At 44.1% G+C, this 17,412-nt stretch overlaps 1 protein-coding gene and 1 pseudogene across 4 annotated transcripts in view; one reads left to right on the plus strand and one right to left on the minus strand.

The window, feature by feature from the left end:
- Nucleotides 1-17,412, minus strand: part of MATN2 (matrilin 2) — a 181,357-nt gene that overhangs the window by 95,114 nt on the left and 68,831 nt on the right. For all 4 annotated transcript variants that reach the window (XM_074386823.1, XM_074386822.1, XM_039464420.2 and 1 more), the window contains exon 4: nt 7,163-7,285. In XM_074386823.1, coding sequence (XP_074242924.1) covers nt 7,163-7,285 — 123 coding nt within the window. The remainder of the gene's footprint in view (nt 1-7,162; nt 7,286-17,412) is intronic.
- Nucleotides 11,043-12,979, plus strand: LOC104650091 (developmental pluripotency-associated protein 4 pseudogene; annotated as a pseudogene).

Genomic DNA, 17,412 nt, shown 5'->3' on the forward strand with positions numbered 1-17,412 from the left:
AAAATATATGCATTAGGTAAGCTTTGTTTAGACATGAACAATAGCTTTCAGTGTTAATGAATCAACAGTATATACTCAAAAAAGTGTTTTTAAACAGAACATCAAACAAGTTTATGTATTTATTGATGAACTTTGTGACTGGAAGCTCTCAGGAACCCAACTCTGTATTTCCTCTAGCAGTAATGATTCAGAATTTGCAATTTAGTGTTTGTGGATATTTTATAGATCATAACCACTTGGAATAATGAGAATTGATGGTATTTGACTATTCTATGTTTTTTTGCATGTTCATATATATTTTTAAATCAGTTGTCAATTTCTAAAAAAAATAGGTCTGCTAGGATTTTGAAGGGGATTGCTTTGAATCTATGGATCAATTTGGAAACAAATGACATCTTGGCCATATTGTCTTCTAATTCATGATATGGTATCTCTCTCCATTTATCTAGGTCTTTTAAAATTAATCTCGGAAAGCTTTTGTGTTTTTCAGTGTGTAAATCCTACACATCGTTAAAATTTATCCCTAATTTATATTTTCTGATGGTATTATAACTGCCATTTTAACATTTCAATTTCTGACTTTTGTTGCCAGTATACAGAAATACAAAGAAGTAACTTTTTTTTAAATATATTGACTTTTTATCTTGCAACCTTTCTAAACTCATTTATTAGTTTTAGTTGCCTTTTTTTTTTTTTTGAGACAGAGTCTCACTCTGTCACCCAGGTTGGAGTGCAGTGGTGCGATTTCAGCTCACTGCAACCTCCACCTCCTGGGTTCAAGTGATTCTCCTGCCTCAGCTTCCTGAGTAATTGGGATTACAGGCATGTACCACCACACTAGGCTAGTTTTTATTTTCATTTATTTATTTATTTTTTTGAGACAGAGTTTTGCTCTGTTGCCTAGGCTGGAGTACAGTGGTGCGATCTCAGCTCACTGCAACCTTCACCACCCGAGTTCAAGCAATGCCCCTGCCTCAGCCTCCCGAGTAGCTGGGACCACAGGCGCCTGCCACCATGCCTGGCTAATTTTTTCTATTTTAGCAGAGATGGGGTTTCACCATGTTGGCCAGAATGGGCTCGATCTCCTGACCTTGTGATCCACTCACCTTAGCCTCCCAACGTGCTGGGATTACAGGCATGAGTTACTGCACCTGGCTCACACTAAGCTAATTTTTGTGTTTTTAGTAGAGATGGGGTTTCACCATGTTAGCCAGACTGGTCTCAAACTATGGGCCTCAGGTGATACGCCTAACTCAGCCTCCCAAAGTGCTGGAATTGCAGCCATGAGCCACCACACCTGAACATTATTGTTAGTCATAGTGATTGATTTTTGAATGTTAAACAAAACTTGCATTCTTGGAATAAACTCCATTTGGTCTTGATGTATTGTTATTTTCTTATATTGTTGAATTCCATTTGCTATATTTTTAAGAATTCTCACATCTAAATTCATGAAGAATATTGGTTCTAGTTACCTCTCTCTAATAATTCAATGGTTTTTCTGGGTCATGCTCCTTGTTTAAACGCCAACATAAATCTATTAAATCACTTATGTAGCTTGGGAAAAATAATGTTAGGAACATTTCCAAAGAATGAAAGCAGTAAAATGCATTTGGTATCGTTCTTGAGAGAAAAAAAATTAAGCTGGACAGAAAGTCTACATTTTCTGCCAAATGAACTTTTCTCAATGCTATATTATCATCAGCCTCCAAATAGATTAAATGTTCCAGAAGAAAGGGAAAATTCCTTATTTTGAAAAATACATCAAGAAAAAGAAGCAAGATAACGTTCTTTCTTGTTAGTAGGACAGGAATTTAGGGAAGCAGAAGGATAAGAAGAAATAACATATAAAGTGGGGCACACTTCATGAGATTTCCTTTCCCCCCATTTTTTTTTAAATGGGAAAAGGAAGGAACACAATATTCCATTGTTCTAGTATTATGCTGATGCTTCTGCATATGTCTCATATAATAGTATTGGATAGGGAAGATTTTTTGAAAGGCAGGAGGAATCCTCAATAGTACATTCAATATTGCCCATGCAGGCACAACTTGGAAGGTAAAATTCTACACCTTGATCTTAGCGAAAAGGCTGAGAAGTGATGGAAGCTAAGATTCTTGAATGTATTTGATCTAGTCTTTGAATGAAAAGGCCCTTTTTAGACAACTAATATCCACCCAGAGAGGGTTACCTGGACAGTGAGGAGACCCAAAACTAGGTCATGAGAAGATGTGTTTTCCCCTGAAAAAGAGAAAATTGATAGGAGTGGTGTCGGTGTGTGGGAATAACACTCTTCAATAATTGAAGGGCTTTCTGTTTTTATTTGGATAAGGAACTAACTTTTTGGTATATGGCTTCAGATGGCAGAAATAGGATCAAAAGTGGAATTTATAGACAGGTAGGAGCTCAGCTCAACCACTGATCCAGGCTGTCTGGATATGGGATTCAGGTGTTTTGTAATAACCGGATTCTCAAGAACCATCACCCTTTGGAACACTGGGAGGGGAAAGAATTCTGAAGTCCCATAGGAGAGGAAGCCAGAAGTCTAATAGCCAAGGTCCGTTACCATTCAAAGAATGTATGAATCATGTCAAAGGCAGTGGCTCACACCTGTAATCCCAGCACTTGGGAGGCTGAGGTGGGTGGATCATGAGGTCAAGAGACCGAGAACATCCTGGCCAACATGGTGAAACCCTGTCTCTGCTAAAAATACAAAAATTAGCCAGGCATGGTGGTACATGCCTGTAGTCCCAGCTACTTGGGAAGCTGAGGCAGAAGAATTGCTTGAACCCAGGAGGAGAAGGCTGCAGTGAGCCGAGATGGCACCACTGCACTCCAGCCTGGTGACAGAGCGAGACTTCAACTCAAAAAAAAAAAAAAAAAAGAATGTATGAATCAACTGTGTCTGTTTCCCCTCTCTATCCAAATTACAAATACACAACGGTGGGGATATATATATATATGTATATTTCATTTATATATTTATATAGAATATATATATATTCTATAGTGTGTATGTGCACGTGTGTATTCAAAGGCAGTTGCTGAGGAGGCCCTCCCACTATTATTCTGTGCAATAACAGTAGCACAGCAATTGGCATTGGACTTGGGGAAATAACAATCAGTTGAACGTTAGTCCTGAATTAGTTCCAAGTCTCCCTGGGATTAGAGGGTTGTGGAACCTGTCTGTCTTCCTGGCTTGGAGAAGGTTCTCTGGTTGAAGGGTTGTCCTGCTGCTATCTGGGTGTCCTCAAGGGTCATGGGACAGACTCAAATGTTGGCCAAGAGCTAGGACATAACCGGATTTGGATTCTTGCTTGATCACATTGCTAGCCCTGTGACCTGGGGTAAATCGTATAACTTCTTTGTTTCTTATTTACCTTATCTATAAAATGAGAGTGATAAAACCCACTTTAAGAGCTCATTGTGAGAATTAAGTGAGCTAGCAGATATCTGGCACATGGAGAGCGTCTGGCACATGGTAAACACCTAGAAAGTGGCTATAGTTAGGCCTGACCTCACGTGCTGCACACTAAGGTGGACGTGGATTGCAATCACTTTTGGCTGAAATGACCCTGATTGTTAACTTGATTCACTCCCATGCAAAAATGTGAGCTCCAAAAAAAGAAAGTATATTGCTGTGTTCATCACTATTTTATGTCCAATACTGTGCATGCTGCCTGGCACATTTCTATGCTCAAGAACATTTGTTAAATGAAAAAATAAATGAACCAATCAATGATTATATGGAAGAATGAATGGCAACACTTCCTAGGGATTAAGAGGTGCTTTGGGGAGGAGGTGTCATCCACATGGCTTTTCATCTGGGAGACTATCCAGCTACGCCCAGGACATGGAAATTAAGTGGAAATAGCTTCCAGAAGTGGAGCGCATCCCTCCTCTCCAGGCCCATTGTAAGTTTCTCTCGGTGTTGGCAGGCATAGGTCCCTGCTCATCAGCAGGGGTCAGTAGATGGCACAGCCGTTACTTGGCACAGCTTTTAACTGTCCCCCAGACCAAAGACCGAAAACAGAGCCTAACAAAGACATAATCAATGAGATAGCTATTGATTTGTTACCACCCTTCCCATCTTATGAGTGAGGAAACTGAGAGTTAAGGAATTTTAGTAACCAGCTCAGAGTGAAACAGCTGTAGCTGGTAAGTGATAAGGTCAGGGTTCAAGCCCAGATCTGTGGACAGTGAAGGCTTTATTCTTCCCCCAAAGCCCCTGGTACACCAATTTTGGGAAAGCAAAAGAGTTGCTAGTATTATCCTCTTCTGAAAGAGAAAGAGCTGTTCTTTATCACTGAACATTGACTGATTGATGGATTGAGTGAGACGGTCTCACTCTGTCACCCAGGCTGGAGGGCACTGGCCCCATCTTGGCTCACTGCAACCTCCACCTCCTGGGTTTAAGGGATTCTCTTCCCTCCGCCTCCTGAGTAGTTGGGATGACAGAAGTGCACCATCACGCCTGGCTAATTTTTGTATTTTTAGTAGAGATGGGGTTTCACCATGTTGGTCAGGCTGGTCTTGAACTCCTGACCTCATGATCTGCCCACTTCAGCCTCTGAAAGTGCTGGAATTACAGGCATGAGCCATCACACCCAGCCTTTTTAATACTGCACATTTATTAAACTAAGTCTGGCTGAAGGTTAAGATGGCTTGACTGCTTCAAGGTGACTGGAGGACTGGGTCAGATGGGACAGCAGAGCTCTGCTAAGCCCTTCCCTGGGACCCCTCACTGCCTGAGGCCAGTGAATCTCAAAGTGTGGAAGTATTCATCAGTTAATTGAAAATCCAGACCTGTTGACTCTGAATCTCTGAGAGTGAGCCCAGGAGTTGACTTCCTGGCTAATTCTTAGTTACTGAAGTTTGAGAACCCCTGCCCTGAGTTCCTAGCCCTCCTGTGCCTGGGCCTCCCTGCCCCTCCATGTGGTCAGTCTATCTGAAGCCCAGGCAGGGTCTACTTCACGTTTTCCTGTGCCTCAGCCCTGGGCAGGAGGAAGCCAAGGCCAGAGCAGTACTTGAGAGCCGGGGGACATCAGGGCCTGTGGGAGGCCCGGGCAGGGGTCTGGCAAACCCTGCTGTGTGGGGAAGGCCTTGCTCATAAAATCAGGGCTAGAACATTTTATTTTTTATTTGCTGGTGTCAGAATTCCTCTGGCTTGGCTCAGCCAGCCCACGGAAAATAAATATCAGCAGATTCCCAGATCCCAGTCACTCACTGGGGAATGAGACAAGGAGAGGAATTCCTTGTGCTTCTAAGAAGGAAAGGGTCCCAGGTGCAGTGGCTCACTCTCGTAAATCGCAGCACTTTGGGAGGTTGAGGTCGATGGAGCCCTTGAACTCAGGAATTCAGGACCAGCCTGAGCAACCTTATTGCTACAAAAAAATTAGCTGGGCATGGTGTCATGCAGCTGTGGTCCCAGCTACTCAGGAGGCTGAGATGGGAGGACTGCTTGAGCCTGGGAGGTTGAGGCTATAGTGAGTCATGATTGTGCCACCGTATTACAGCCTGGGTGACAGAGAAAAACCCTGTCTTAAAAAAACACAAACCAAAGGAAAAGGAGAAGGAAGAGGAAGAAGAGGAGTTGGAGGAGGAGGAGGAGGAGGAGGAGGAAGGGAGTGGGCAAGATGGTGGGAGGCTGAGATGGGCCAGATAAGCATCTGGGGCAGTGGGGAGGATGCCTGAAGAGGGTGACGGGTTCCTCCAGAGGATGGTTGTGGGGAGGCAGAACACCTGAAGAGGTGGTGTCTGAAACGGGGGTGTCTAAAGCGATCTCTAGGTTGTTTGCTGAGCAGTGTGTGAGATGACCTTTCCCAGGCTCCCCCAGTTCTTTAGGAAACTCTAGGAACCCATGAGTATTTGGTGAAAGTGATTTTTTTTGTTGTGGATCTTGAGGAAGCGTCAGATCTTCAAGTGGAAGATGAGGATGATTCAGGCTGCACTCAACTTGGGATCCTGGGGTCTGAGAGGAGCCTAAGAAACACCCCTCCCCCAAACTGCCACCGCCCCACACTCCTGGGATTCACAGAATCCAGAGGGCTCTGGGCTTCCACAGACCACACAGAACTGGAGGGTCAAGCAGATGTTACCTATTCTTGAGGGTCAGGGAGACCTCCAGCCACCCACTCAACCCTGAAACTGAAAAGTGAAAGGAAACATGGAAAAGGTGGTTTGCCTCTATAAATGCAATATTAATTACAGCCATTTGTGCAAACTGCTTTCCATTAATGCTTAATTGCTTACCATGAAGTATAATAACAATTACACATTGCAACAATTACGCATTGAAACAATTACACATTGAAACAATTACGCATTGAAACAATTACACATTGAAACAATTACACATTGCAACAATTATGCATTGTAACAATTACCCATTGCAACAGTTACGCACTACATGAAGCAAGTGTCAGATTAGCTGAGCTGTATTTGCTTCCATGTGGGCTGGTCTTCCTCATGCCTTGCTTTTGGTACCCTCACCATCTGTGGGTTAACCCAGTGGCTTTATCCATAGCTTCAAAAAGTTGGGACACAGTACTCAGCATATGAGTAATTCTGTCTTTTAAGGCGCAGATTACCTCATGCTGGCTCAAATATCAGTATATTGTCTAGTCTTGGGGGCTTAGCAAAAAAAGAAAATGCAAGTTCTAATATCTTACATCTGTTTACCCGCTTTTCTTAAATCTAGAAGACCTATAAGGTGCTCCACACGAAAGAGAACTTGAATAATCACTCCCATCCAAGGTTAATAATTCTTCCTAAATCCATGCTTTATAGAAGATAATAAAATATAGAAACAATTCCTTAGGCTACAGTTAATAAAGACAGTGGATGAAAAGGCTCTTCAGTAGTCCCTGCTAAAGAACAAGCTTGGAAGTAAAGGAGACCAGTTCAGACGTTCAAAGAGGCTATTTCTGAGATGGTGCTTCCACCCATCTTTCGAACTCTTCTTGATGGCCTACTATGTGCCCAGCTCTGGACTAGGCACTGTGATGGGGGTCAACAGAAAATAACTAAACTTTGTTTCTGTCCCCAAGAGATGATAACTGGGGTAAGCCATCACAGAGGAATAAAATAAGCCCAGATAAAAGAAGAGAGAGGAAGAGGGAAGAGGAAGAAAGCACAAATAACATCAGCAAAGCAATCTTACTTCTGCAAGTCGTCTGATCCGAGTTGAGAATGTAGCCTTGTTTGCACCTGCAGACATATGAGCCAGGGGTGTTGATGCAGAAGTGGGCACAGTTATGCTCCAGGGTGCTGCACATGTGGACCGCTGAAAGGAAAGACGCAGGAAGGTAAGTGAACGGTGCTGCCTTCTCTCACTCCATTCCAGCCAGCAAGTATTTATTCGGAGCCTACTCTCTCCTCCAGGCAGAACCCAAGAAATAAGTGGCAGTCCCCACCCTCAAGGGGGCTCACAGTCCAAAGTGGACAAGACAGGACCAGATAAAGGGCCACAGAAAGTCAAAAAGAAATGGTGTTAGGCTGAACTATATGGAATTCCTGAATACCTGATTGGTTTTGATCTACAAAAAAAAAAAAAAAAAAAAAGTGGTCTGGACACAGTGGCTTACACCTGCAATCCCAGCACTTTGGGAGGCCAAGGTGGGCAGATCACCTGGGGTCAGGGGTTTGAGACCTAATCAACAGGGAGAAACCCCGTCTCAACTGAAAATACAAAATTAGCTGGATGTGGTGGCACATGCCTTTAATCCCAGCTACTCAAGAGACTGAGGCAGGAGAATCACTTGAACCTGGGAGACAGAGGTTGCAGTGAGCCGAGATCGTACCATTGTACTCCAGCCTGGGCAACAAGAGCAAAACTCCGTCTCAAAAACAACAACAAAAACACAACAGACATTTTCAATTTAACTTAATAATACCCACGTGGTAGGCAGGGGAATCAGAAAAGTTTGCCAACATCAGAAGGCGCTTTGGCTTAAGTGTGGGTTTTCAGCAAGCAGCAATGGGGCTGGAGGAAAAGCTATTAAATAAACAAGAACATGTTAAAGAACCAACAGTTTCTCAAAATCGTCTTTCAAGAGTAATGCAATTTTTTGACATGCAAAAGTATACACAAAATTCTGGAGTAAAAAATGCACTCATACGTTTCATGTTTCTATAATCTTTATGTCTCAATTTAAGTTATCTCTTCATTTAGTTTCTTTTCTTTTGTTTTGAGACAGGGTCTTGCTCTCTCCCCCAGGCTGGAGGGCAGCGGCACAGTCATGGCTCACTGCAGCCTCAAACTTCTGGGCTCGAGCCATCCTCCCACCTCAGCCTCCCAAGTAGCTGTGCCACCATGCCCGGCCAGTTTTTAAATTTTTTGTTGTTGTTGTTGTTGAAGCAGGGTTTTACTGTGTCGCCCAGGCTGGTGTCAAACTTTTGGGCTCAAGCAATCAATCTTCTCAACTTGGCCTCCCAAAGTGCTGGGATTACAGGCATAAGCTACCACACCTCCCCTCTGCATTTAGTTTCTGAAGTACCTCAGCTTTTTGGTACATTCTTTCTTGCATAAGTTTGTAGCTCATAAAAATTCTCTTTTTTTAATGTGCAAATTTATGACTTTACTCAATGTAATACAACTTGATAGTATTTAAAATTAACAAGCAACAGTATAAACGTAAGTTATGCAAGTGTTCTTATAAACAAAAAAGATGTCTATATGTAGAAATAGATTTTTGTGAAGCTAAAATCAAAGGAACTATCAAAAGCTTAGAACAATTCCATTAATCTGGTGCTTTGGAAAACTCAGGTATGATTAAATCTATCTAAACTTTCTGTCTCTTTACATTGAAGTAAGAAATATGGTGGGCAATAAATGAACTAGGGAAGTAAAACTTTTATTTCACAGTAATACAATTTAGAATGTACTGTTCTGAGTTTGATTGTCTGTGTTTTGGTTCCTGTTAGGATACAAATAACACTAAGAAGGTTTGTAGATCCAATCATTCCTCTTTACTTCAGGGTGAAACAAACAGCTTTTTTTTGTGACCTTGTACAATTTTCTTTTATTATTATTATTAAATAAAGTAGACGTTTTCTCATTTTATATCAAATAGAGACAATATCTTACTATGTTGCCCAGGGTGGTCTCAAACTTCTGAGTTGAGGTGATTCTCCTGCATCAGCCTTCCAAAGTGTTAGGATAACAGCGTGAGCCGCTGCACCCAGCCCCTTGTGCAATTTTCTCTTTATAGAACATGAGGATAAGAATAGCACCTGCCTTACAAAAACCTCAAAAGGGTTAAATTAATGGAGATGGTAGTGTATTGAGAACAGTACCTGGGGAATGCTGAAGATGCCTGCTATTTTATAGCAAAGAGAATTATGGTGGCATTTTGTCTTATTTTATACCTATAGGTTCCTCCTATGTATACTGACCTTCAAGTCAGTTTTCACTCAGCATTAATCACAGATTCTATCCATATTGATACATGTACTATATTTCATGGAATCTAAAACGCACTCCAGTTTCAGAGATGTCAAATTGTGAAGACACATTCAGTTGATCCTCATTCTTTACAGATTCCACATTTGTGAATTTGCCTGCTCACTAAAATGTATTTGTAAGCCCAAACCAATATTCACAAAGTTTTCACAGTCACTAGTGAACAGGCTCAGAGTGCATGAGCACTCAGTTTAAAATATCGCTGCATTGGCCGGGCACAGTAGCTCACACCTGTAATTTCAGCACTTTGGGAGGCCAAGGCGGGTGGATCACCTGAGGTCAGAAGTTCAAGTCCAGCCTGACCAACATGGAGAAACCCCATCCCTACTAAAAATACAAAATTAGCTGGGTGTGGTGATGCACTCCTGTAATCCCAGCCACTCAGAAGGCTGAGCAGGAGACTCGCTTGAACCTGGGAGGCAGAGGTTGCGGTGAGCCGAGATTGTGTCATTGCACTCCAACCTGGGCAACAAGAGCAAAACTCCATCTCAAAAAATAAAATAAAATATCTCTGCCTTTAGTTTCTTTTGTGAGACAGGCTCTTGCTCTGTCACCCAGGCTTGAGCGCAGTGGCACATTCACAGCTCACTGTAGCCTCAATCTCTGGGGCTCAAGTGATCCTCCTGCCTCAGCCTCCCAAGTAGTTGAGACTACAGAAAAATATGTTGTTCGGTGCAGATGTTCCCAGCTGAGGTTGAACAAGGTGCCACTCTGCCTTCTTGTTTCAGCTTTCAGTCTGTAAACAAGTATCCTTTTTACAGTCTACTTAGCGCCACATTCTTTTTATTTTTTATTTTTATTTTTTGCATTTCTGTGCTTTTTGTAAGTCAGTTGGCTGTTTAAAATGGTGACGTGCTGTCTAGTGTTTCTCAGTGAAGAAAGGCTGTGATGTGCCTTACAGGGAAAATGTGTGTTAGATAAGTTTCATTCAGTCAGGAGTTATATTATCGTTGCCTGTGAGTTTGATGTTAATGAATCCATGGTATATCAAATAAGATGTTTTTGGCTCGGCATGGTGGCTCATACCTGTAATACCAGAATTTTGGGAGGCCAAGGTGAGCGGATCACTTGAGGTCAGGATTTTGAGACCAGCCTGGCCAACATGGTGAAACCCTGTCTCTAGTAAAAAAATACAAAAAGTAGCCAGGAGTGGTGGCAGGCGCCTGTAATCTCAGCTACTCGGGAGGCTGAAGCAAGCGAATTGCTTGGAACCCAGGAGGCGGAGGTTGTAGTGAGCTAAGATCGTGCCACTGCAGACACAGCGAGACTCTGTCTCAGAGCAAACAACAACAAAACCAGTAAGATGTCTTTAAACAGAAACACACACGAAACAAGGCTATGGATTGATCAGCTGACAAAAATATTGTCACCAGAGCATAGCAGGAACCTAACCCTTGATTTCCACAGAAGCAATGGTTTAGTATTCACTAACTCAGTGTTTGCAGTGACTTCATAAAACATAATTATTGTGGATAATGATAATTAACTATTTAAGATGTCATCAAAACCTTTAGTTTAGCCATTTCCTCGTCAGTCAGCATTTGGATGGTTTCCAAGTTTTCACTTTCACAGTGTTGTGATGCGCTTTCCTGAACACGTCTCCTTGAAGGCATGTGCAATGGTTTTTCTAGGACTGGGTCTCAGTTTAAACGGATATGGTCTAATTGTCTTCCAAGATAGCTCATATCAGCAATGATGGTCCTAATGATTCCCATCCTCTCAAAACTTCAGCACTTGCTGTTATCAGACTTTAAGTTTTGACCATCTTAGGGTGGGGAGTAATCATTATTCCACTTTTAATTTGCATTTGCTTTGCATCCTGGAATACTCTCTTCTTTTGCTGGACTGCTGAAGTCAAATTACCCACAGGCAGAGGACATTTCTGAGGCTCTCACAGCATGTCACTGTCTCTCTCCATAATTAAGGAAGTGTAGTGTCTAGGCAACCAGCTACACGGCAGTCACCCACAGCCACGAGTGGGAGGCCCACGTGATGTACCTGCTGCCTGTCTTCTTGCTGAGACCCTAACAGACAAAATAAAAAGACAGGAGATGTGAGGCAGAGAAAATACCTGCTGGGCAGCAGGCAGCATTGTGGGGAAAGGATGACGGCTGGAAACAGACCGCCTGAAGGCTCAGCCTCGCCACTCACTATGACCTTGTGCTAATGACTTGGTTTCTCTGAACCCCACTTTCTTCACCTATCAAATGGGGAAATTAGGCCAGGCATGGTGGCTTAGGCCCGTAATACCAGCACTTTGGGAGGCTAAGGTGGGCAGATCACTTGAGTCCAGGAGTTCGAGACCAGCCTGGCCAACACGATAAATCCCATCTCTACTAAAAACATAAATAGAAGCCAGATGGCCAGGCACAGTGACTCACTCCTGTAATCCCAGCACTTTGGGAAGCCAAGGTGGGCAGATCATGAGATCAAGAGATCAAGACCATCCTGGCCAACACGGTAAAACCCCATCTCTATTAAAAGTACAAAAATTGAATCTTGGGCCAGGGGCCATTTTGGAAGCATGTGGCCAAGCTCCGCCTCCTGTCTGAATATAGAGAAGGAAAAGGCAAGGAGTGGACTTTCACAGAGAAGGCGAGAGAAGAAGATCAGCAGGCTTCTAATCAACCAGATACAATTGCTTTGCCGGGAACATCAGCGAAGGGCGGAACCAAAGGAGAAGCATCTGTTAAAGGTGACAGAGTTTTCTGCCCTAAGAGGAAGGCAGAGTATGACAACCCCAGACGTCAGAAGAAGACACCAATCCCTCCATTACCCTCTAAACTGCCATCTGTTAATCTGATCCACCAGGACATTGTGTGGGCCTGGTGTCAACAATGAAAGCTGAGCACCAGAGGCCAGAAACTGGATGCATATAAGTGCCTGTGTGCCTTTGCTTAACCAAACCAAAAGGATTTTCCTAGCACAGCAAAAGAGGCCAACTCCGGAAATCATTGCAAAATAAATTAAAGGCGGAGAAAGGGAAAATGTGCCTGCAGCGTTCTGGGACACAGCCTCCTCAAGTGGCTCTTCCCCATGCAGAAAGGCTGCCAGCTCTGGAAGAGCCCACTGCTCTCCTTGAGAGAGTTAATACAGTTGTATTAACTGGCGACAACTTCTGCCCCAGAGACTATGCTGGCCTCCTGGGCAAGAATCTCAGCCAGGTGGAGGACGCCAGAGGCAGCGGAATCTCCACAAGAAGCCAGTGGTGTCAGGTGGAATGTGGCCCATGGGAAAATCTCCCTGCAGACAGACGGTTGGGTGCACCTGCAGCTTCACGCTGGTCGAGCCTGGGTTCCAGAAGAGCAAGAAGGGAGAGTGAGTGCGCTCTTCCTGCTTCCTGCCTCCAGTTTTCCACCCCTGCACCTTGAAGACAATATGTTGTGCCCCAGATGTGTTCACAGGAACACGGTCTTAATAAAAAGCCTCCAATGGGAATACAATATCAGGAAAAAGGCCGTATCTATGGTAATTAATGGCAGAAAGGCTGGAGAGTCCATTCCCTGGTGCTGCTGACAGGTGAACTTGGTCCCCTCCACACCTGCTTACGGTTCATGCAGACTGCTGGGGTGGCAGACGGGTGGCAGACCTTGGCCCAAGACCCCGAGCAGTGCCTGTTGTTTTGTGAGTAGAGATATGATAGACTCTTGCATTTAAAATTGGAAAAACGTTTCACAAATTACCATAAATTGTAGTTAATTTGTAGAACAATTATTCATGCTACCTTTCTAAAATAAAAAAGACTTCAGCAGCTGTTTCGTTTTGTTCTGCTGTTTTGTTTTTTTGAGACAGTATCTCACTCTGTTGCCCAGGCTGGAGCGCAGTTGTGCGATCTCAGTTCAGTGCAGTCTCCCCTCCTGGGCTCAAGTGATTCTCCTGCCTCAGCCTCCCAGGTAGCTGGGATTGCAGGCGCCTGCCACCACACCCAGCTAATTTTGTATTTTTAGTAGAGATGGGGTTTCACCTTGTTGGCCAGGCTGGTTTCAAACTCCTGGCCTTGAGTGATCCAGCCACCTCGGCCTTCCAAAGTGCTGGGATTACGGGCAGGAGCCACTGCATCTGCTCTCAGCCGTGCTTTTAAGTGAGAACTGCTTCAGCTGAGCATTGGAAGGAGTTGAGTAAAACAGTAGTTTGCTCCTGTGCTCAATTTTTCCTCCTCTAAACACTCACAACTTTAGGAGCTGCTTCATTCCGACTGCAATTTCATAAAAAATAAAGTATTTTAAGGCAAAGAAAGGCTGTTAATTCTCTCCCTCCCCCAAAACATGGTTTTTAATATACAAAACAATATTCTTCAGAGTTCTCTTAATAACCTGAGATTTTTATGGTGTGACTACAGAATCAAAACACAAGGCACTTTGTATTATTTCACTTCAAATTTTGTATATTTCTGGTGTTTAAAATGTTTAAGCTTGCTTCCCCACTCAGAAATACATAATATATTGAACTTAAAATGTGTTTATTAACCGATTCTCCATAAATAAAAATATGTATAGAAAATAATTTATCTGTTATATTTAGGGAACCGTATTCATTGTATGCAAATTATCGTTAGTGTTAAGTCAGAGTAAACCAAACGGTGGTTTTTCTTTTGAATGACTCTTTTTTGTCTTTATTAGCTGGTGGTATGGGTTGGATCATTCGTTTTTTAAAACTACTTACTGAGGTGTAATTGACATACAAAAGCTGTACATATTTAACGTATCCTATTGAGTGTAATTAATTTTTATTTTTTGTGCGTGTACTTCCTAAATTTATAGTCCTGTGAGTCTGGGAACAGATATGTTTTTCACTTGTCCTGATTTAATGACAGTTTCCAACATTGTTTTTTTACTACAAGTAGGGGATCTTTCCCCCCCACTTTAATGAAGATAATAAAAACGCACTGGGAGGAGTGGTAGAGTTGGAAAATTTGGAACTATTATAATATAGGCGTAATAGGTTGGGAAAGAACCCTCAAAAATGTTAAAACAAGGAAGGAAAGTTTATTGAGAAGCAAGATATTCTTCTCTCCTGCACCCCATTGGTCACTGGTGGTCAGAATTGTTCAGTGTAATAAATAATAGACATTTTTTCTTAAAAAAACTACAAAAATTAGCTGGGCGTGGTGGCACGTGCCTGTAGTACCAGCTACTTGGGAGGCTGAGGCAGGAGAATCGCTTGAACCTGGGAGGTGGAGGTTGCAGTGAGCCGAGGTCATGCCACTGCACTCCAGCCTGGCCACAGAGGGAGACTCCATCTCAACAAAAAAAAAAAAAAAAAGCCAGGCTTGGTGGTGGACACGTGTAGTGCCAGCTACTTGGGAGGCTGAGGCAGAAGAATTGCTTGAACCCAGAAGGTGAAGGCTGCAGTGAGCCGAGATCATGTCATTGCACTCCAGCCTGGGCGACAGAGCAAGATAACATTTCAAAAAAAGGCGGGGTAGGGGGGAGCGGGGGGAGGGTGAAAAGAACTACCGCAAAGCTTGTTACTAAGGCTTATTTTGGCCATGCGCCATAAGAGAAATTGAAACTAGAAGACTGTAACTTGTAATGGAAAGAGCACTGGATTGGGAGTTAGAAGACCGTGTTCTAGTTCCCTCTACCTTGAGTGAGTGAGAGAAGGTCTGGGAAATCAGGCAGCTCTTCTAGGCTGTTTCTTTACCTGTAGAATAAAGGCGTGGACAGGCTCTAGGGACCTCTGTACAGACACCTATTATTTAGTCTTTTTCTAGAAACTGCCCTTCCGTCTCACTCCAGACACCTTGTATCTGGGAGCTGCTGTGGTCGTCTGAGGTAGTCCCACTCCTGGCCACTGTCGGTTGGTACAAGGTTTGACACTCAGAGTCCTTTACTGGTCTTTAGGAAACAGAACAGCGTAAAGGGGCCTCAAGCTGAGGACAAGTGAGCTGGGGGCGCTGGTGGGCCCGTGCTTCCTGCCTGTGGGCAAGAGACAGGGAGGGGTAGAGGGAGAGACGGAGTGAGAGCAGGACCCTCGTGAGCACTGCCCTTGTTTCTGTGGATGATGTAATGCACTCCCCTCTGCTTTCAAAGACAAATTGAATTTCTGACACTTTCTTTTTGACACTTTCTTTTTTTTTTTTTTTTTTTGAGACGGAGTTTCGCTCTCGTTACCCAGGCTGGAGTGCAATGGCGCGATCTCGGCTCACCGCAGCCTCCGCCTCCTGGGTTCAAGCAATTCTCCTGCCTCAGCCTCCTGAGTAGCTGGGATTACAGGCACGCGCCACCACAGCCCAGGTAATTTTTTTGTATTTTTTAGTAGAGACGGGGTTTCACCATGTTGACCAGGATGGTCTCGATCTCTTGACCTCGTGATCCACCCGCCTCGGCCTCCCAAAGTGCTGGGATTACAGGCTTGAGCCACCGCGCCCGGCGAATTTCTGACACTTTCAACCAAAAGAATCCCAAACATTTTCACTCAACTAGAACAAACCGTTCCCATCTGTAGCGTGCTGTGGTGAGTGCTGAGTGCCTGTCGCAGCATCAGGGCCTCATGCCTTGCCTTCCTGTGGGATGGGCCTTTGTGGTAGGAGACGAGGAGAGAGCACAGCCTTGCCGCCTTCCCTGGCCTGCTGAGAGCCTCATGTCTCCGCGTAAACCCCTTTGAGTTTACACTCAGCCAAGGCCTTGTGTTCAGCTGGTACGAATAACTAATCAGCAGGCGAAGTCATTGGTGGGATTGAATTTGTTGACTAAGAAATAAGAACTTTTTGTTTTTGACGTGGAGTCTTGCTCTTGTCGCCCAGGCTGGAGTGCAATGGCACGATCTCAGCTCACTGCAACCTCTGCCTCCTGGGTTCAAGCAATTCTCCTGCCTCAGCCTTCTGAGTAGCTGGGATTACCGGTGCCTGCCACCACACCCGGTTAATTTTTTGTATTTTTAGTAGAGACAGGGTTTCACCATGTTGGCCAGGCTGGTCTTGAACTCCTGACCTCGTGATCAGCCCGTCTCAGCCTCCCAAAGTGCTGGGATTACAGGCATGAGTCACTGTGCCCAGCCCTTTTTTTTTTTTTTTTTAAATGATTGTATGAATGACTAAAGCAGTGGTCAGTGTGGGGAGGTGGACTGGAGGTCTTTTATTACTAAGTATAGTAGACTCCATGTTTGTGAAGTCAGTCCAGCCTCCCCACTTCACAACAGGGCCTCAAAGGGGTACAATCAGTGTAGACTTTGCCCAGGCCAGTTCATGAAGGGTGTGTCCTAGGAATACTATTAGGGCCTTCAATTGTGCCTGACCTGGGCGGGGTGAGCCTGTTAGGGTAGGAACAGCCTGGCTCCATGCTTCAAAATGCCAGAGGAGGCTGATAAAGTCGGCACCTAGAGGTTAATTAAAAGCAGTCCTGCCCAGGTGGCAAGAATCACCAGAACACTCAGGCCAGCGTTGTCTACCCCTAGATTCAGTGTTTTCTCTTACTGGGTGGCAAAAATGGCAGACTCCAGAATGTGTGGGTGTTGGTCACCTCACAAACAGGACCTCAATTCACAGGGTACCTGTGGTCTCTGGGGTGGCCTGAGAATGCAACCTCAGGATTCCCTGTGCTGTGGCTGGTATGGGAAGTCTGTTCCTGCAGATATAAAGCCTCTACTGTGCTCAGGTTTACAGCCAGACAGCCAAAGAGACAGCCAGGACTCTTACCCAGCGAGGTCTGGCTCCAGAGCCTAATCTATTTCTCACTGTATGATAAAGATCTTGCCTTGATCATACCCAGACACTGCCTGTCCCTTCCCATCTGCAGATGCAGCGCTGATTTTCAGTTCTGCCTGCAGAAGGCCTGGGCTCACGTCTCAACTCTACCACTTACAGGCCAGGTACAGTGGCTCATGTCTGTAGTCCCAGCACTTTGGGAGGCAGAGGCAGGAGGGTCATTTGAGCCCAAGAGTTCAAGACCAGCCTAGGCAACATAGTAAGACACTATTTCTTAGGAAAAAAAAAAAAAGATTTAAATAAA

Source organism: Saimiri boliviensis, chromosome 15, assembly GCF_048565385.1.
Source record: "Saimiri boliviensis isolate mSaiBol1 chromosome 15, mSaiBol1.pri, whole genome shotgun sequence".
Lineage (NCBI taxonomy): Eukaryota > Metazoa > Chordata > Mammalia > Primates > Cebidae > Saimiri > Saimiri boliviensis.